Genomic DNA, 21,699 nt, shown 5'->3' with positions numbered 1-21,699 from the left:
GGCCCCAGACCACTGTGGGTGGCACAATTCCCCAGGCTGGTGAACTTTGGCTATAAAAGAAAGCATGAGCAAGTCAGGAAGCAGTTTTTTGCCATGACTTCTGCTTCAAGTTCCCACTTGATATCGTCCCTTGACTTCCCCCAATGATGGACTGTGACCTGGAAGTAAAAAAAAAAAAACCTTTTCTTCCCCTGATTTGCTTTTTCTTGTGGTATTTGTCACAGCAACAAAATAGAACAACTGGTAACTTGACATGCGGAGGCTGTGGAGCCTTTAAGGAGCCAGCAGGTTGCTTACAGAAGGGCCTTTAGAGCAACTGTTTGAAAGGTTATACCCCATCCTGGTTCCTGTTGTCTGTACTTCCTGGCTTGACTTTGTCACATGCCGTCACTGATATGCACTGAGCTGTTCTGCTTTCCCTTCTCCACCATGATATGATGGGTTAGAACTCTGACACTGTAAGCTAACACGAATCATTCACCTCTTGCTTCTGTCAAGCATTGTGACCACAGTGAAACAGAAGTAGCTAGTGTACTTTCTGTGTGATACTTGATTCACCCATTCATTTGTTCATTGTGAACATAAGTCAATCCCTATGTTCTCCATGCACCTTAATGAGATAGGAACAAGCGAAACAGAGAGAAACAGATTATCCTGGTTCCCTGTTTTCCTTCTCACTGTGAGCCCAGAAGTCATTGAACTTGATGTAATGATGAGAGATGAGGAGCATGGACCAGGGAGATGTTCTTACCACTTGAGTGGTTGCCACTTGAGTACACTGATTTAGAAGGAGTCTTCTCATCTTTACCTGCACTGGCATATTTAACATGTAGCACTGCCCTGAGTATTGTTGGTTGCTTGGTAATAGCCCTGGCCTTCGCCTTTAGCCAATAGCACCTGTGCCTTCTATGTACAACAGCTAAGTCTCCTGTCTCTAAACTTGAGCAAATGTCCATTGGGAGTAACAACAGCCTGCTTGAGGAGCATAGACTTAGAACCGCCTAAGACATAGGCACTGTGTTTGATACTGTGTAAAATAAAAGTAGGAAGGTACAGGCCTTGTGTGTGTGCTACACTCTAGTGGAGATTCTGTATCTAAAGTGGGCTCCAGGCACCTGGACTCCTTGCTGAAACTGGGCTTGCTAAGCCCCACAGTTTTAACATGGCAGGTTCAGAGGGCCAGAAGATTTGCTTGCTAGAGACTTATCAGGTGATGCTGATCCTAGAGTATCCCCCAGGGACATATTTTAAGTGTTACCAAGCTTCTGGCTATATCCTGTAGGGATGTAGACCCTGCTGCAGTTATAGCTAAAAACACAGTAAAACTAATTCTTTTAGTCATACCAATGCACATTTTGTATGTTACAAATTAGGTCTCAGAGGCCAATGAGATGACTCAGTGAGTAAAGGGGCTTGCTGCCAAGCCTAACTACCTGAGTTTGGTCCTATGACCCACGTGGTGGAAAAAGAAAACTATCTACTGCAAGTTTTCTTCAGACCTCTATAGACATACTGTGGTACACGTGCCTCCCTCCAACACACACACACACACACACACACACACACACACACACACACACACACACACACACAAAACCCTGCATGTGCTCATATACACAAATAGAAAATTAAAATGTCATTGTAAAAAATGTTTACAAAAAAATTAGGCCTCAGATGCACAGAGGAAAAACAAGTAAAGAGTCCTATAAATTGACCTGTAGCTGTAATGTGTTTGTATAATACATTAATCTTCACCTCCTTCTAAGTTAGCAAGTCAGCAATAGTGAACAGGCTAACCCAGAAATGTGGCTGTTGCTTAATTTTATAGTTTACATGGAGTTGAGGCTTCAAATTTTGACACCAAGTTTTTACAATTTGTTCATTTATAACTGGGGGCATTATGGTATAAAGACAAGACATGGGCAATTCACATGTACCCAAGCACACACATCTGTCCACATTTCTTTCCTTTCTGATCCCCTTCCCTGGGTCGTGTCTCTGTACTTGCAGCCTTCTTATGAGGCAGAGATGGCCCACATCAACATTATCTGTCCACGCTAGCACATGGTGGACTCCGCCCAACACTATTCTGTCAATACCATCAGTTCATCTAGGGACAGCTATTTCCGCTCACTGTGGTGATACCAGTGAACACTGTATTTTCTCTGAAAAGTGTCACACACCCTCAGGAGGAAGTGGGGTGTGGTATGAATGCAGCAGTAAACACAGGAGTGTTTTGCAATTGGTGTACCCTGCAGTGACAGCTCACTCGGCTGTTTCTCATCCTGTCTCTGACAACATGTCACAGCCCTCTGTTCATAGAATAAGAAGGCAAGAAAGTGAAGACCAGAGTCTCAGTGCTTCATTTCCTGATCCCCTCTAAGAGAAGAGGCCGCCCCAAACTGATCTCATAGCTTATCTAGAGTTAAGTGCCTATCAGGACCAAGTATTCTGTGCATCACCTTACAACCCGGTTGATGGTTTAGCCAATGTTTATTGAATAAATGTCTGTGTCACCTCATCTCCTTGGTCAGTAGATTAGGCTTACTCTAGCCTTATGAAGTGATCCATGGTATGAGTTATTACACTCTTACTAGTAAGCATTTTGAAGAGTATCGGAGAAAATCTTACAGAATCATATCTGACTTCTCCCCAGCCTCTCATAAACATTTTATATGGATTAATTCCTTGAATCTTCAGAACATGGACAGACCCAATACAGCAGAGATTCTTAGAAAGTGGATCTACAATATGCCTTGTTTTGAACATATGAGAACATAGTCACAGTTTCAGATATTTACTTTAGATATAGAGTTGGAGTCTGATAGAGTTGACTTTATACTATGGTAGTGTCATTTGCAAACCTAGGAGCACCTTCATGTTTTCACTCATCCCAGGGTCTCTGTGCCCCACAACTTCAGCCTCTGCTTCTTATCAAGGTTACCTTTGTCTCTGGCCCAGGCCCACTTTTGGCTTACTTGTTCCACATAGTGCAGTCTTCTTCACTGAGCATCAGCTTAGCAGGAAGAAGGAAGAGAAGTCACACAGATGCACCAGGAAGATGGCAAAGCCACAACATCTCAGAGCTGCTGACACAACACCATCTTAGAGACCAATTTTTCAGGGTCAACCTGACACAAGGACCAGAACCTTAAATTATGTTAGCTCCTGTAAGATGCAACATCTTTGTGCTTGCCTTTACATAGACGGAACTCCTGGCTTTCACCATGGCTCTGGGCTCCATGTCTCAAAATAAAAATGCAAAAGAGGGAGAGTGCAGGACACTGGACATCCTCTTTTGACCTCTGACCAGGTACACAGTCACATGTACCTACATACGCACATGCTCATAAACCACACTCACATATGCCCCCTACACACAAGCATACACAAGACATGCACATTTAAGAAAACTTTGAGTAAGCATAAAATAAAAAAAAAAAATCTGGCTGCTAAGAAAGCCTTGGGTTCTATTCTAATTGACAGTGTTAGATTTTGCCTCTAAAATAATAATGTTTGTAGTACTTAGCGTTCAGTGTGTGGGAAGATAGGCATGGTAGGGTATTAAAACAATCCACAGACTTTCTCTAAGAGTCTTCTGATTGGGAGAATTTACTTCCACACCTGGAATCAAAGCTGCCTGGAATTTTCCCTGGCCAGTTATATGTGGCAGACGTGTGTTGTTTGAGTTCTATGCCCAGCCTTGAAAGGCTCAGCAGTGTTGCTTCCTTCTCACCCTCTTCTAGTGCCACTGCCATGCAGACAAGCCCAGGGTATTTCCAGGAGGATGGGGGAACTCATGGAGAGAGAAACTGAACTGTCCTGTCTGTCCCCACTGAGACAGTTCACATGCCATAAGATGTGAGCTGTCCAACTGAGCACATCTCTAATTGATGGCAATTAATTGTGAGCAATAAATAAATGGCTGGTATTTAAGTGTCAAGGTCATTTGTTGTGTGATAAAAAATAACTCAAACAGCAGGAAAGATGGGAAAAAGCACAGTTGTGACCTTCATGGGACCCAAAGGCAGACTGTAAGTTCACAAGTATTTATTTTGGTAAACATATCAAGTCTCCCGGAGAGAAACTGATGGTGTAGACCTGTAATGCCAGCTACTCAAAGGAGAGCCCAAGTTCAAGTCATGGAGGAATCCTTAGGTTCAATCTCTAGTACTATCAAAGAAAAAAAAGCCAAACATACCATTTAGTTTTTGTCATGAATATGTTTGCAGGAGTGAGGAAATGAAGTTGGGACTTGGAAAGACGTCTTAATGAACCAAGACATAAATGGGGCACTTGAAGGATGGAAGACTGTAAGGAGTAAGGTTATTCCTGCCCGCCGCCTGGTCTGGTCTTGCCACTGCACCAGCCCCTAATAACACACAGAGACTCTGTATCAGATATAATGCTGTTGGCCAGGTACTAGTTTCTTATCAGCTAGCTCTGTCTTAATTATTAACCCATTTCTATTAATCTCCACATGGTCATGCCTTACCCGAGAGAGAGCCCGACGGCATTCTGCTCTCTCCATCTTCCAACTTGACTCCTCCTTACTACTTCCTCTTTCCTCCTTGTCTCCTAGTCCCACCTATCTTGCTTTCCTATTGGCCAACAGTGCTTTATTCATTAACCAGTATGAGAAACATATTTACAGAATGACATCTCCCATCACAAAGAGTTCTAGGTAGCTTGTCTATGGAAGAAAAAGAATTAATTAAACCCATTTGAAATGTCAGACTAAGAATTATGGTTTAACTCAATGAAGAGTCACAGCAATTTCATAGATATTAGAGTAATTTAATCAGAATGATGCTTTTGTGGCTCCATCCATGTAAGTAGGACTATGTAGAGGAATTGTTGACACACATCTTGGTGTATCAGTAAGCAAAGAACACAGGTCAGAACCAAGGAGGCATATAACCTTAAGGGAGATCCTTAGTGTCCCACTTTTGTTATCCAGGCTCTACCTTCAGAAGGTTCTATGGATTCAAAATAGTGCCATAATCTAAGCACCAAGGGTACAAAATACAAGCCTGGGGGAGACATTTCAAAGTAATTTTACCAATCATATTTGCTTAGCAATTATAATTGGAAATCAAATTTTTTGGCTTCTTCATTCCCAAGTTTAATTCTAATTACAGTGCATTTTCTCTTCTGCATGTTAAACATTTTAAAGCAAGTAATAGCTGTCATGTTTTATTTGTTTGTTTGTTTGGTTGGTTGGTTGGTTGGTGATTTGGTTGAGGATTTTGAAAACATGTCTTACTATTATATAGCCCAGGTTGATCTCACACCTATGATCCTGAAGCAGGATTCTTGGGAATACAGACAAAAGCAACCATGTCTAACTAGGCTACTGTTTTTATTATAGTTTCTTTTTTAATTTCTCTCACTCTTTAGCACTGAGAATCTCCAAGTAAACCTTAGTAATGAAATACTGTTCACTTTTTAAATTAAAAAAAATATGCTAAATGCAAGGGAGTTGGCTCAGTCAGTAAAGTGTTTGTTATTCAAATATGAGGGCCTGAGTTCAGACCCCAAGCACCTAGGTAAAATGTCAAAGCATCCTGTCTGTAATTTCAGTGCTGGGGAAACACTAAGGAAGATTCCAGGGGTGTGCCAGCCAGGCAATCTAGCAAAATTAGTGAACCCTTGGTTCAATGAGAGATCTTTTCCCAAAAAAATAAGGAGAGAGCAATTGAACAAGACAGCCATCATCAACTTCTTGCCTACACACAACATACACACACAGGGTGGGCGGATCATGCCATTCTATGAGAACTTCACTCTTCTGCCTGTGACAAATGCTGGCAAGTTTCCTTTGCTGTCCACTCACTTCCTTTACAACTCATAGCCATTCCACTTGAGCACCATGCATCTTTTTTACAGGTAAGAGGTAAACACAAGTATCTTCAGTCTCTGTGATCTAGCTTGCATCTAGTGCCAATTATATCTGACTCAGTGTAGCATCAAATCTATAAGCCAAAGACAAATTTGATCACACCTAGCAGTGAAGACATTGAACTTGGAAGAATGAAGAGCCTTCAGAAATTTTGAGTATATGTAATGATAATATTTTTCAGCTTCGATAGCAAAATAATGGAAGATTGCATGGGTAAACTGCTATCTATCATGATAAGTGTTAAAGCAAGATTATCGTATCAGAGGGTAGTAAGTACTATATGAGAGATATATGTAGTGTGTTTATGAGGGCATGCTAGCAAAGCACAGACCCAGGTCACATATTTCAGCCAATATGTGCTCCTAAAAAACTGTTTATCCTCTCCTCCTGCTCTATTTGACACAAATCAACAGAGGAGACAGACTATTAGAAAATGTATCCAAGTTTTAATACTAATAACTAACATTTACTGAGAGTTTACTGGGTGCCAATCCCATTCTAAGCACCTTTCATGTGTTTGCCCATTTAATTCTCATGGCCCTTGGAGAGTGCTAATGGTAACAGCAGTGTTTTCAAAGGAGCAAATAGGCTTAGAGAGGTGAAATAACTCCAGAAGCCAAGCTCAGGAGGACATCAGTCTTCTGCCTGGGACAAGGGCTGGGGAGTCTCCTTAAGGGTGTACTTCCTCTACAGCTCTCCTGGGCTCAGTTTGAACACCAGATGTCTTTGCAGGTAAAAGAAATACACAGAAATAATTTGCAATGTTACTTTTGAACAGTAACTTCATTGGCCAAAAAAAAAAAAAAAAGCATCAAATGTCTGCTAAAGATGAGAGGGGGAATTAGTTGTGGAAGTACATGGATGATTCAGTATGGCTCTTGCTCTCACAATCTAGTCAGGAAGTGTGTGTGTGTGTGTGTGTGTGTGTGTGTGTGTGTGTGGGGGAGGATATGACAGAGTATCTCCAGAACTACATTCATTCTCCTTCAGGGACAAAACAATACAATTTCAATTTGCATTCATGCAGAGGGAACCTTGGTAAATATTTGTACATCAGAGCATTGGCATTTGGAGTTGGAGTTGTGCCTTTCTTCTGAGTTTGTGAGGCATCGTGAGAATTAAGCAGGAGACAAATCTAGTGCATTTCCACTGGAGCTCTGTGTGTGGTGGCTACGGTCTGGAAACACAGGCATGGCCTACAAGCCTTGAGACTTACATGAGTATAGAATAGTTCAAGAAGAGAAAGGACCAGCAAGGAATGCCTGGTTGCTGGATACCAAATAATAGTTTGAGACTCAAACTTTCTTAGTGGCTGCAAGACAAAGAATATGGCAGTTACTGTCCATCAGTGTATCCAGGAGGGTGAGGGACCCTGAAGGGATGTGTAAATGGGAGAAAAAGGAAAGGAAATGGAGACTGAGTGGGAACTTCAAGGATGGGGAAGTTGAAGAATGGAGAAATGAAGAATGGAGTGAAATAGGAAGATATTGCAAAGATAAGGTACAGTTTTATTCCAAGTTTATAGCTGTGAAACAGCTATAGCTCTGAAGGATCCTAAGATAGTTTGGGATGCAGAGTAGAGATGTCAGGGAATGAAAAGTGACCAAGATCAGATGGATGTGGGGATGTAATCTGCTGTAGTGTTCAAGGAAAGGGTGATAGACAATTAAGCTAGGAAGATGGGGATGGGGTGGGGCATGGAAAGAGGTGTGGAGGAGCGGCAGCAGGGCAAAGTCAAATCAGAGAGCCAGGCTGTGTACCATGACATTAGTCATTGAAGTGGAAAAGTAAAAGAAGGGACAAGATGGCTGGGTGACAGTGGGAAAGGCCTTTAATCCTAGTATTTAGAGGCAGAGGCAGGACAGTCTCTAGGTTCTAGGCCAACCAGGTTTACATAGTGAGTTCCAAGTCAGCCAGGCTATATAGAGAGACCCTGTCTCAAAAATATTTTTTTTTATTAAAAAAAAAGGTGGGGGAGCAAACTGAATGGGAAGATGGCACTTTTCAGATGGTACTTGGTACATATGGCGATACATATGGAAATAGGAGACAGAGCTGGATGTGTGACTGCATTGCTCAGCTACATATATGTAAGGACTTGTACTTGCCCTGTTAGAAACAGCTTGACCTGTCATCTTCCATACTCATGTGTTGTTATTTGTAGAGCTTTTGTGGATGGTGAAGAAAGATGAAATTGATTGACATATACAGTTCACCAAACAGAACTTTGCAAGCCCAGTTCTCAGGCATCCTGTATCACACATATAATAACCAAGGAAATTTTCCCTCCTCTCTCCATGAGTTCTGAGCCCCCAAAAGGAACTTGCACATCTTTTCTATGTTAATTTCATCCCTGTGTTTATCATAGATCTTCATTATTCTTGACATACATGCCCACATCATGCTTGTTTTATCTTCTAGATGTCAACATATATGTCTTACCATGTCACTGTGGTAAGACATTTGGAAAGAGAGCCCCTAACTAGGCTGGAAAACAAGACACTAGCATTGAGTAAACTGTCAAAATGCTCTGGGTGAGGATATAGAAACAAATATGCATCACTTATTTAATAAGAAACCTCTGCTTCTACGTGAGACCTCCAGGAGGAGAGAGCGTTTCACTACAGTTTTCTTCCACTCTGTAATAGACACCCTGCTACACTGTAACACAAACCCTGGCAAACCTAGAGATTTCCATCTATGCCTAAGATGGATTCATTTTGAGCTGCTGCTGTTGCCTAGTTAAGAGACTAACCTGGAAATAGCCTGTGACAACACACCAAAGGTCAGGGTGGTAGTAACTGTGAGTCAAGGATCCCTCCAGATCCAAGTCAAAATGACTTGCTTATCTCTGCTAGTATACTGTGAACCAGAACAAGAAGAGAGGAATCGAGGATGCTGCCTTGTTACTGAACACTAGATGATAGTTTCAGACCTACAAGGACTTAGGAAGAAGCAGCCAGAAAAGAAAATAGTAGAGCTGGGGAGACAGGCACAATAGACAAAGCCTTGCCCCACAAGCACAAAGACGGCAGTTCAAATCACCAGCACTACACAAAACCTAGACAAGTGTGGCAGTTGCCTGTAATTCCAACATTCAAGAGGCAGAGATAGGGACCCTGGGACAAGCTAGTTAGCTAGAGTTACAGGAATTCATGAGCTCTGGGTTGAGCCAGAGACCCTCCCTCAACAACAACAAGAAAAGAAGTGTAGTCAAGATAGACTCTCCATTTCAACTCCAGGCCTCCACATGCACATATACACACAAGTAATGTACCCACACACATGTGAACATGCATACTCACATACATGTTCATCACACACACACACCCCACCCCCCCACACCCAAGAAAATAACTATAGAGGAAATGGTGCTTAGTTGAGGAGAGCAGCAGAACAAGCAGAGGTGGAACTTCAGATGAAGATTCAGACTTAGGATGCTGATGAGATGGCTCAGTGGGAAAAAAAAAAAAAAAAAAAAAAGCACAGGCTGCTGTTGCAGAGGGAGGACCAGAGGCAGGTTTCCAGCATTCACATTGGATGGCTCACAGCTACCCGTATCTCCAGCTTCAGGTGTTCAGCTCTGTCTTCTGGCTTCCTTGGCTATGTGCATATGTGCACGCATTCACAAATATTCACAGACACACTGAAAAATACATCAATAAAAATATAAATCCTTTAAAATTAAAAAAAAAAAAAGAATAACCCTGGCTGTTGAAATGTGTAGCCAACACTGTGACTATTTCCATATAAAGCTCTAAGAAAACATAATAAGACCCCTGACTTTTGTGAGGTACTTTGACTTCAGGATGAGACACAATCATACTGTGGTCAATAGTTTAGAGGTTTTAAAAGCAGATCATAACATTTAGTAGTGTAATTGCTTGTGTCTGTTTGAGTGTGTGTTTGCCTCTGACAAGAGCAAACATATTGAAAATATCCAAAATAAATAGGGATCAGCTGCTAACTGCTGGGAGCCAATTCCATGACACACATAAATAGACTACATAAGAATGTTGTGGTGTCATATTAACTGGTGTGACTAAAATAGACTCAGTCATTTTCTGGTTACTGTGTTTGGGGCACCTACTTGGAGAAACAGAAAGTTGGAAAATGTTCACCTTGCTGTGCAGTTATCCAATAAGACTGTTAGACTGAGCAGGATCAACCCTTAGTTCTCACTGCCGAGGTTAGCCACAGACTTTCCAAAGAGCTCTTCCTCTGCAAGCCAGTGTGCAGTTCAGGAAGGACCCAGCAATATGCTTCTCAGAGAAGGAAATAAACACTTTTGTTCAGATGGATAGCAGGCCCATTGGAAATGCTGGCTGTCCAAGATAAAACACTAAGTGGGGATGGAACACTAAAAATAATACATGTTAGGGCTCCTTAAATACAGCATTTCTTTTGTTGTTTTTCCAGGGAACAATCATGTCACCATTTCTTCGAATTGGTTTATCCAACTTTGACTGTGGTACCTGCCAGTCTTGTCAGGGTGAGGCCGTGAACCCCTACTGTGCTGTGCTTGTCAAAGAGTATGTGGAATCAGGTAAGTTAATTGGCATCAGGGTCGGGAGGAAGAGGAGGGAGTGGTGGCTAGGCTAGACAAGCATGTGGGAGACAAGAACCTCCATGACCTTATGGGACAATTGGCAGAACTGAATTTCACAGTTTAGGACACTGGTACCCAACAAAGGCCAAATATACTTTCTTAAGAAGCCAGGGTTAGTTATGGGTTCTGACCAGATCTATTTCACCGTCATTTTTTTCCACATAAACAAAGATACAGAGAATATTAAGTTGAGGAAATTAGATCAGGGACTAATGGAGAAGAGATCTAGGAGGCCAAGTATATTAAATATTACTTGCACTAATAATAACTCACTGTTTTCAGTGACTACAGGTAAAGCCTGTCTAATCCTAGATCTTGGGATTAACTCTAAAGACTGCTTGTTGTATCATTGCCTCATCTAAGAGAGGAAGGAAAGAAGGAATCTGCTAGCATTCTCCATGAATAAAATATTATTTCTGTTTTATTAACTGTGACTATATGCATGCAATTCATGAGGAGCAGGAGATTTGTACCCATGACTGTTTTTGTGGGTTTGGATAGCTCTGTCAAAACAATCCCACTGGGTAAGGAATCCCTTGATGGTTATGCCTTCTGGTTCCCTGTTGATCCATACCTCTTCATTCCGATATTTTTAAGTCTCTTCGAAAGAAAAAATAGGAAGCTATTTATCCCAAGACCTTTCCAGCCTCCCGGCCTTGCTCTATATTCCTGTATAAAGCAGGGTAGCTGTCAAGAATGTATCTCAGTTCGTTTACACACACACACACACACACACACACACACACACACACACACACACTTATGGCAAGCCACTATGAGGGCTCTGGGGCTTGAGCAGACAGAAAAACACACTAAAGTGTCTACAAAGTCTCCCTTCAGACTTTCCAGTCTCGCAGAGGAAGACAGGTGATAAGCAAAGTTATCGTGTGATGACTAGCAGTGAGACCTGTGAAGATAAAGCAAGGCAAGAAGAGAAAGAGGCCAGAGAAGTGAACATCATTCTCAATGGAGTGCCCCTAAAAGAGTCTCTCTCAGAGATTGGGAGCATTTGTGGACACAAGAGGAAGCTGGGGCATGCATTGAGAGCCTCTAGCTAGATGCTGGAAGTTCTGAATTCTGCAATTCCAAATTTTATCATGCTGTGTCCTCCACTCCCATCTCCCTTCATGTTCACTTCATCTCCCTAGCTGCTCTGAGGGCATCAAAGCCTAGGAGACTGTCTGGATGCCCTTGGTTTCTCTTCTACCCAGAGTTCTTTACTGTCTTAAAAGTGAAAATGCCGATTGCTCCCACCTAAACCCTTTCAAATGTCACAGACCTCTTTGAAGTGTAAAATAGCTGGGTTTTTTTCAAAGCTGCTTTTGACTTAATGGGTCTTGTGGATCTGCTCCTCTTTCCAGCTTCAGTTCTCATTGACATTTGCCTCCTGCCAATCTTCTTCCATCTTCCCTCCCTTTCTTTCTTCCTTTCTTTCTTTTCTTTCTTCCTTCCTTTCTTTTTTTCTTTCTTTCTTCCTTCTTTCCTTCCTTCCTTCCTTTTTCTTTCCCCCCTTCCTCTTCTTTTGGCCTTGATTTTGAACTTGATCTCATCAGCCGTGTGGATCAAGAGACCCTGTCAGAAAAAGAACAAAACTATTTTCCAACAGATTGGTCAATGGGCTTTGAATTTTTTTTTTTTTTTCAGATTATGTTCTGAAAAGAAGTCACTCTAGACATTACCTAACTAAAAGATTCCTTCTCCAGAATTTAAGCAGATTTCCATATTTAGGGTGCGAGGTTGCATTTTTCATGATGAGTTGGACGAATGGGAGCAAGCCAGAACCAGTGCTGTCAGCCTGGGACCTTTTGAAAACAGCAGGCCTCACTGTTCACACACAGACAGGCATGCCGGCTAGTTTTAATTGTCAATTTCTCACAGTCTAGAATCACCTGGGAAGGGCATCTTAATGAGGAATTACCTAGATTATCTTGGCCTGTGGGCAGTCTTTGGGGAATTATCTTGACTGTTAATTGGTGTAGGAATACCCAGTCCATTTATGTGGTGCCATTCTCTAGGCAGGGCTTCACAGTGTAAGAGAGGGAAAAACTAGTCAAAAGCAGGGAATCAAGCCAATAAGCTTGCAAGATTGTATTGTTCCCTGCTCTCAAGTGTGGTTGTGCTATGACTAGCTGCTTGAGTTCCTGGCTTGACATCCACCTCAGTGATAGATTGTAACCTGGGAATTCAACTCAAGATAAACCCTTTCTCCCCTAAGTCACCTTTGTCAGGGTATTTTATACCAGCACCAGAAATGGAACTAGAACAACAGGATTCTGAGTTCTGGTCTACATTTTAGGTAATTCTTAACCTAGTGACTCCTGGATATCTGCCCTTCTCCAGCTTCTCCAGGCACAGAAAATGGTTGTAGTGAAAAAAATAATAATTTAATAGGGAAGCTTAGAGACTAAGATCAATAATATCATCACTGATTTTCAAAGAACCCAATCTATCATTTGTTTTTTAACCTAGCCATAAAAAAATAATCTCTCCCTCCCTTCATAGGAACTCATGAGTTCCCAACCCCAAATTGAGAGCTATTGACAGCTAGTGACTTCTGAGGGAGAGTGAGTCAGTTTTCCTTAAAGGTGTGACTCCTGGTAGTTTGACCAGGCTCCAGTGGTTGTCTCCATACCAATGTTTATGGAGAATACAACAAATCGGACTTACTGGAGTATGAAAGAGGTGGAGGAGACAATATCGAGGAGAAGACTTAAAGTTGGGAGGGGGTGAGAAGTGGAGTGTGGAGGGTGGGTCAGAGATGAATCTGGGAGGAATTCTGAGGAGAAATCAATGTGGAAACTATCATAGTACATTGTTTTCATGCATGAATTTCTCAAAGAATTAATGAAAATGTATATTCATTTTTAATCACCTCCTTCCTATTCAATCCTTAACAGTTCATAGTTTATACTTCTACTGGCTAAGATTCCCTAAAGTTTAAATTTTCAGCTTTTTCAACTCTTTGTATATCCTCGAGCTAAATAATAGTTACTGCTAAATGTTCATTCTATTTAGCCTCCTGTATTATAAAAGAATGCCAGAATGGCTCCCCATTCCCACTTTAAGCAGATTTGCTTTTCTTTGCATTACCAATGTCTCTGAATTGCTAAATATGACATTTAATAGGCTTATTCTCATAAGAAACAATAAAATGCTGCTGGAGTTCTCTGCTATTGAAATGATCAAAGACTTTGAACCAGAGAAAACCCATTGTGAGTAGATGTAACAAAACAACTTAATTCCATTTGTAAAGTCTTGTCCCTGCCAGGCAGCTTCTGGGACAGATTCTTATAAAGAAATCAGTCCAGTCACAACTCCTGCTCCTGTGACCAGGACCCTGTCTTCACAAGCATGTCTGCTATTGGCTTTGCTGGTCCCTCTGCAGCACTTGCCAGCCTTTGCTTAGGGTTCATCGTAGTGTAAAATATATCTTCATTCAAGAATTAGAGGAGGAAGCTGAGTGTAGAGACAATGCCTGTGATCACAGCACTTGAGATGCTAACGTGGGAGGATAGAGAACTCAAGGCCAGCAGAAGCCACACAGTGAATGTGAGACTAGCCTGGGCTATATAGTGACACACTCTCTAAAAGGAAGAAGAGAGAGAAAGTCAGAGCGGGTGGGGGTGGGGGAGAAAGGATTCATATGTTTTAAAAGGATGTTGATACTGTGTTTGTGGCAAACAAAAACAAAAAAATCCCGAGGATCATTCCTTATAAGTTTAACTTATGCCATTGTGTCTTTCCTATAAATATAGTAGTTTTAGGGGACTTCTTTTTTTTTTTTAATCAGGTGCCAGAAGAATTAACCAGTCATATAACCAAGCTATTATAAGATAAGGAAGGTTTTAAAAGGCATACAATTTTGGTATTTTTTTTTTCTTGGTGTGTTGAGAGGAGATATGTGAGTGTGCTTGTGTTTCGTGGATTTTTTTTTTTTTTTGGCTCATTTGCTCGTGATTTTCTGATGGTCTTGCTGCAAAGCACAGAGTATCTCAGCCTCCTATGTGCAGGTGTTATCCTGCACCACCATACCTAGCCATAAAGGATTTTAAGGTTATTTCTTTAGATGCCCACTGTCAAAGTAAAGGAAAAAAATTGGGAAAGGAACATTTCCATTTGAAATAGCTCTCAGACACTTGCTGCTTAAACTATCTATATTGGACTTATAAGATCCAATGTGTTACCTTGCTCTAACCATGCACCTGTCACCTATCTTATTCTGCCCTAGATTGTCTCAGGGTGAGTTACTTCAGCCTTTGCCTCAGAGTTATGTATATGAGAACAGTGGGAACAGCAGCCACTATTAAATGGAATTGAATTATTCTCCAGAGTTTGCAGAAGAGTAACAAGACAGTATTTTTCTTTTCCTAGAAAATGGGCAAATGTACATTCAGAAAAAGCCAACCATGTACCCACCCTGGGACAGCACCTTTGATGCCCACATTAACAAGGGGAGAGTGATGCAGATCATCGTGAAGGGCAAAAATGTGGATCTCATATCAGAAACAACCGTGGAGCTCTACTCCCTAGCAGAGAGATGCCGAAAGAACAATGGAAGGACAGAGGTATGGGTAAGTATCAGAGCTGCGAACTGTTTGAAGGGTGTGCACCCAAACCTTGAACTTCTGACTCTCTTCCCTCCACCTCCCAAGTGCTGGGTTTACAGGTGTGTGCCACCACACTCAGCTAGTGTGCACCATGATGCTAGATATTGAGTAACTTAAAATGTCCCTGTCATCCCACAGTCATGAGGACACTAGCCATGGATAAGCAGACTCCCTGTCACATATTCCTTGGTGATTTGATAATTAAAATGGCTAGTCGTGGGCTGCAGAATGTATTGAAAACCTCGAATCACTTGGATGCCTATGTATGGAGAGGGGGGTCCTGGGTAATGAATAAGTTACTGATTTATTACTCTTAAGGTACACCTGGAAATATCACTAATTCCCCTTCACTGGAGAGGTTCTTATCTGCTTATTATCCTGTCCAAATATAAGATGACAGAAACAAGACTCATTTCATATCTGGTTTTCTCTCTCAGCTCCTTGTCAATGTGTCTTTCAGCCATAACGAAGTAACTTATCCCGTACTGAGAAATATGTCATTCACAATTCACCATGCCACATTAAGTTTTGGAAAAACTGAGTTGTAATTGGGTGGGCAGTACATTCTTAGAAATAAGAAAAGGGAAAGCAAAATATGAAAAAATTAAAACAAGCAAATGAGGATTTCTGGGACACAAAACCCAGATGACATATATTAGTCAAAGCCACCTTCTATATAGATTGAAAGCCAGAAAAATATTTTCATATGTGTATGTTGTTTATGCCAAAGTACCAAAACTCCTTACCTTTCTACCTGAGGTCTGTAATTCAGATATTAGCAGGACTTCTGAGAAGCTCTCAAGTTACAGCATCCACATGGCAATGATGGGAACCTAGAAATGATGTTCTTGTGTGCCTGTGACCTCACACTGATTTTGTCTTCTTAAGAAAAGCACCGAACTCATCCTTTCTGTCACTAAGTTAATATTTAAGGAAAAACACTTGCCAAAAAATTTTAAGGTGCCTGTGCTTACATGTATTTAGGCAATGCCATTCAACAGTACACACAGAGCAGCCCTTCACTCCATTTGGGGAGGGGACTGTGGCAATCCCAACTCCTGTAGACTGGCTGCTCAGGCAAGTGGGAAAGGTCAAAGAACTGGAGGGTGCTGCCAATGTTTGATTGGGTGTTAAGGAGTACAGTTCAAGCCAATGAAGATGTGGGGCTCTAGCTGGCTCTGAAGCACAGGAGGGGGTTGGCTAGGCAATGAGAGGGAAGAGACAAGTCATAGACCACCCCCCATTCCTGTGCCTGCCTGTTTCCATGTATTTTCTACTTTCCACCTAATTTATTTTAATGAAATTAGGCTGCTCCCTAATTCTTATAATAACTTACAATCTATGGTTTCTTCTCAATGAAGAAACAGATAGTCACTTTTCCTTTGTCCTTCTGTAATAAAGTACAGACTTCATTCACGAGCAGTTTGCCATTCTATATCTATCTTTTTAAAGGCATCTTTAATCCCGCATCACAAGTATTGCCGATTTTTCCTCTCTTCCTCCTCTCCTACTTTGTTTTGTTAGGCAGAGTCTTGTTACGTAGACCAGGCTAGCCTTGACCTACCAGCAATCCTCCTGCTTCAGTATCCTGAGTGTTGGGATTACAGGCATGCACTAGATACATGTGTGCACTTGCAAGACTTCCTTCTGCAGCCTAGGACTGTTGGATGTCAGTACATAGCAACGTTCACAACCTCATTTAGCACCTAGCACACTTTCTGTATTATTGAGCCTTATTTTTTAGGGTGATTTCTTGGTATACTTTAATCTCAAGTGCCCCCAGATTATTTTGAATTGATATTTTACCTTGTTTTGTGGTTATCAGCAGTTTTAAAATGGATTTCTTTATTTACCAAAAAACAAACGAACAAAGATTTTTCTAATTGCTGTTCATGCCCATCCTGGCTATAAAAGCCACATTGGTCTTCCCTTCGTGCTCCCCATGGTTGTATTTGCAAGGTTTTCCCAGTCACTCTCCAGTGCTTTATAAAACATGACTTTGCAATAGGTTCCAGATTTAATTTCCTCTATCACCACCTCTTTGTGAATGCTGATAATCCCGTGGTGACCAAGTTTGATAGTCTCCTTTGAAAATGGGCCTCAGATTCTCCCTATCTTGTTCTGGCTTTGCCTTCATTTTTGCTATACCAGAATTTAGAAAATGATGGTGTCTATTTTTATGGTCTAAAGTGATTCTCTTTACGTTAATCAGTTTAAGTTTGTGTGAGAATTTATAGCTGTTCCAAAAACATAGCTTTATGACATTGTAAAGTCTGATAGTAGGGGTCCTGCCAGTCTTTGAGATTTCATTGAAGACCTGGAGATTTGCACATGGTCATGCAACCAAGAAATGGCCTGTCAATGATTTCAAGTTTAATTCAGGATTCAATGGGACATTTCCTGCTGTCTCTCCCTTATTACAGGCAACTATCGCTGTGAGGGTCAATAATAAGTCACTTTTGAGCCATATCTTGTCTCGATCTATTTATTTCACTAATGGCATAGTATGATGGTTTTACATTTATCATATATGTGTACATGCATGCATATACATACATACACATATTCAGGTACATGCATATATAAATATTTACATGAGTATCTCTAAAAGAGTGCTATCTGTATCCTTTTACTCCTGCATATGCACATTACATGGTATCCTGCATAAGCCTTTAAAATAGCACATTGCTCTGGTATCTTCTACATGAGACTGTCTATATATGTATGTATGTATGTATGTATGTATATATATATACATGTATGTATACGTATATATATATATCTCATATAATTGTAATGTATAGAATATATAAATACTATGCATATACTTATTCTAAAATATATACCAAATAATTTAATAATTGCATGTAACATATACATATATAAAACTTTCAAGAACCACTTAATTAAATTTTTCTGCAGTCGTTTTACAAATGCTTGTGATAGAAAAAGGATACTCCATGAATTATACCCAGATCTACCTGGATTCATAACCCTCATAGTAAGCAAGAGAAAGCCCCTCAGAGAAGGATTTATCCTTACTACCTAAGACCTGCTTTTTCCCAAGTGAGCAAGGCTTGGCATCCAGGATTCTCTGTCATGATTAATATCTGGGGCTGTGTGCTTGCCCTCTTCAGGTAAGCACACTGCAAGGAAACAGATTCTGTTTTTGAATTTTGTTCCTTCTGTCAATTTTGATCCTCAAATAAAATGAATGAATTGCCAAGGCATTCCATAAAAGGACAGTGTCTGTCCCAGGTGCTGCTAATGATATCAATGAACACGATGACAATGAGCTTTAGTGGAGAAAAGCCAAGATCATTCTCTCGTGGACCTCTGCCACCAACTACGTAGCCAGTTAGGAGGTCCTAGAGCCAGGGTTGGTTTCACATTCTGAAGATGTTTCTCTCATTCTCTCTCCCAGTTAGAGCTGAAACCTCAAGGCCGAATGCTAATGAATGCAAGATACTTTCTGGAAATGAGCGGCAAGTGATATTTCTTCTTCCTGTTTGGGGGTGAGGAGGGCATGGCCTGTTCGGCAAAGGCTCATTTTGCTTCTGCAGTATCCTAGGAAAGAATTGGGGAAAAAGAGAAATGCAACGAATTCTATTAAAATTCTTAATGGTATTCAGGCAGGAATTGAAAACACAGAACAAATATGAATGCATGAGCATAGTATAAATGTAAACATAAAACATTTACAGAGATGATCTTTAAATGGTATAAACTTACATGCCTGGTGCTTTTATAGTCTCTCTATTTTAGTTCTGGGAATTTAATATGAATAAAAAAGGCTTCTCCTGCATTGCTGTGTGTAAGCACATTGCCTATTTATAAATAATGTTCTATATCCAGCATTCCATTATCCTAGAATACAAAATAAGAAACTGAAAATATCTTCTATAAAACTAGTATCAAATGCAAAGGCCTAAAGTTAGTCACCTCACATTCTCTTAGGAATAAGGAAGGAAAAAAAAATGCATTGCCAAAGAGTTTCAGTTCCATGTAGCACAAAAACGTGGGTCCCAGAAGTTAAGCTTACAAGTCCTGTGTGTGCACTAGGTGCCTGTGAGAGCCAGGCACTATTGTCTCTGTGAATTAAATACTACTGTTTATAAAATCCTAAACCACGGAATAAGCATGTGAACTCAATAATGATAAACTGTAAAAAAAAAAAAAAAAAAAAAAACACTTCAGGTTCAGTCAGTATCACTTGTCCAAAAAAGCTTAAGACCAGAAAGGTTTCAGATTTTGAATTATTTGGGGAGCTGGGGTATTTATTTGGAGATCTGAATCCAATTCTGAACAGAAAACTCTTATATATTTCATGTAAAAGTTAAACACTAACCTGAAGATGATGTTATGTGGTGTTTTGAATAATTTTGTACATGAGGCAATGCTTTACGGTAAAGAAATTTCTAGTTGTGGATCTTATCTGTGCTCAAAATATGTTTAGCATTTTGGGTTTTGGACCCAGGATGCTCAAACCGTACCAACAAGAAATGAAGTTTAGTTCAGAGATTTATACTGTTTTTATTTAACGTATGTAAGTCCTAATATGCCCAGATTTAAACAGCATTGTATGACAAGCAGGGAAAACTTGAACACTTACCAGGTGTATAGAAATATTCATATTCAGGCACGGTTAGTAGACGTTTTAGGTCTGCTAATGAGGTTATAGCTGTGTGCTTTGTTTTTCTCATTGCTCTGAAAAAAAAAATCAACTTAAGAAAGACTTTGTTTGGGCTCAAAATTGAAGAGATATAGTTAACTATGGGTGGGGGTAGGAACATGGCAGCAAAACTCCAAGCTGATTGAGTCCAAATCATCAGTGTCACATTAAGAAATAAAGCACTCCCCTTGGAGTCATTTAACCAAAGTGAGTGCAGATTTGAAGTCTCTTCGTGCGCCCTGTGTCCTCCATCCTGTCTGTTGAATAAGACTGAATCTGTGCCTGCCTGAAAGCTATCTTGTGAATCTATTCCTGTGTCCATCTGTGTGTGTGTGTGTGTGTGCACACGCGCGCGCGCGCCTTATGCATCTCTATGTGTGAATGGTATCTGCCTGAGTGGTGTGACTGTATGTCTCTAACAAAGGGCCTTGTTCTGTCCTTATTGAGCAGCATAGAAGTCATTACATAGAGAAGGAATGGGATGTTTTACAGAAATCTTTTTTTTTTTTTTAACTTCTTTATTGAAGCTTTGGGGGTTTCACAATATAAACCCTAACTCTGTTCACTTCCTGGTCCCCTCATGTTTTACAGAAATCTTTAACAGAGCTTTAGAAGAGATTAAATCACTGACTCCAACTCATTCCAACTAACCCAGACAGCTTATATCATTATTTACCAACCAATACCCATTAACGGTTGCTTTCTGCCTTTATGGTAGATTTTAGGAAGTTGCTGTCAACTTCTACATTTGCTGGTTTCAGCAAATAACACACATGCATTAGTCTGGGGCAAGGAAGAGTGTGTAACTTTAAATTGTAGCTATGCTTTAGATTAGGTTGTAAAAGTTGATTTCGTGGGAAATCCGAGGCAGCAAAGCTTGATTGTTAGATTGTTCTCTTAAAGGCAGGTTAAACAAAGAGGCTGCATGCACAGAAGGATAGCCATCGTAAGTGACCTCATGTTGTGTCATTAACTCTGGCTGTGAGGTCCAGCCAAAGTTCCAGTCTCTTTGTAAAGTAAGAGATGTTTTCAGAATGTGGCATTGTCACACAAGGCAGCTGACCACTTCAGGTACTTGGTCAGGACGCAGAGAGCGATGTATGCTAGTGTTCAGTTGGAATACTGGTGCTTAGCTTTCTTTTTATTTTTCTCTTTTATTCTTTATCCTTTTCCTCTTTTTATTAGTCTGGTAGCCCAGGCTATGAGATGGTATGGTCCACATTTGGTGTGGATCTTCCTCAGTTAAACCTTTACAGAAACACCCTCCCGTGCATTCTCTTAGATGACTCCAAATCTAGGAAAATTGACAGTGAGAAACAACCAGAACAAGGTCCCCCCCACCCCCCATCAACTTAAGACCCGAACACATCCCTTTAGTCCAGAACATTAACCCTGACCTCCTAAATGTCCGTAGCCATCTCATAATGCACTTAGTTCATCTCCTAGAGCCCCCCACCAAGTCTTAATAGTTCTAATGTACTTCAAAATCCCAAAATCTCTTCTGAGAATCAAAGCAATATCTATGACCCAAACCCCTGTAAAACCAAAGACAGCTTATAATATACAATGGCTAGAGTAAACATTTTCATTCTAAAAGATTTGTGACATAGCAAAGAAATAAGACCTAAACTCAACAGTGAAAATACCAAATTATGTTTCCATGCAACTTCATGTTTGGCATCTAAGGTTTTTAGTGGCAGCATCTGGGCTCAAATAGGCTTGGGTATCCCTCCTGCACTAATTCAGTTGCCTGCACGTGTAACCTGTCTTGGACTGGTTCTATTCCATGCCTGTTGCTTTCCTTGACAAACACCCCACATCCTGGCAAACATCTCCAACATCCTGGAGACTCCATTTCACCTTAGGATTCATCATCATAGCTTCATGAAATGGCCTTTCAGGGCTTCCT

At 40.7% G+C, this 21,699-nt stretch overlaps 1 protein-coding gene across 2 annotated transcripts in view; it reads left to right on the top strand.

Moving 5' to 3' along the window:
- Prkcq (protein kinase C theta) overlaps nucleotides 1-21,699 on the top strand; it is a 126,104-nt gene that overhangs the window by 44,801 nt on the left and 59,604 nt on the right. For both annotated transcript variants that reach the window (XM_051194820.1, XM_051194819.1), the window contains exons 2-4: nucleotides 10,322-10,448; nucleotides 14,883-15,082; nucleotides 18,543-18,603. In XM_051194820.1, coding sequence (XP_051050777.1) covers nucleotides 10,331-10,448; nucleotides 14,883-15,082; nucleotides 18,543-18,603 — 379 coding nt within the window. In that variant the 5' untranslated portion in view covers nucleotides 10,322-10,330. The remainder of the gene's footprint in view (nucleotides 1-10,321; nucleotides 10,449-14,882; nucleotides 15,083-18,542; nucleotides 18,604-21,699) is intronic.

This window comes from Phodopus roborovskii, unplaced genomic scaffold, assembly GCF_943737965.1.
Source record: "Phodopus roborovskii unplaced genomic scaffold, PHOROB, whole genome shotgun sequence".
Classification (NCBI taxonomy): Eukaryota; Metazoa; Chordata; class Mammalia; order Rodentia; family Cricetidae; genus Phodopus; species Phodopus roborovskii.
This window is presented reverse-complemented; position numbering and strand designations above follow the sequence as displayed.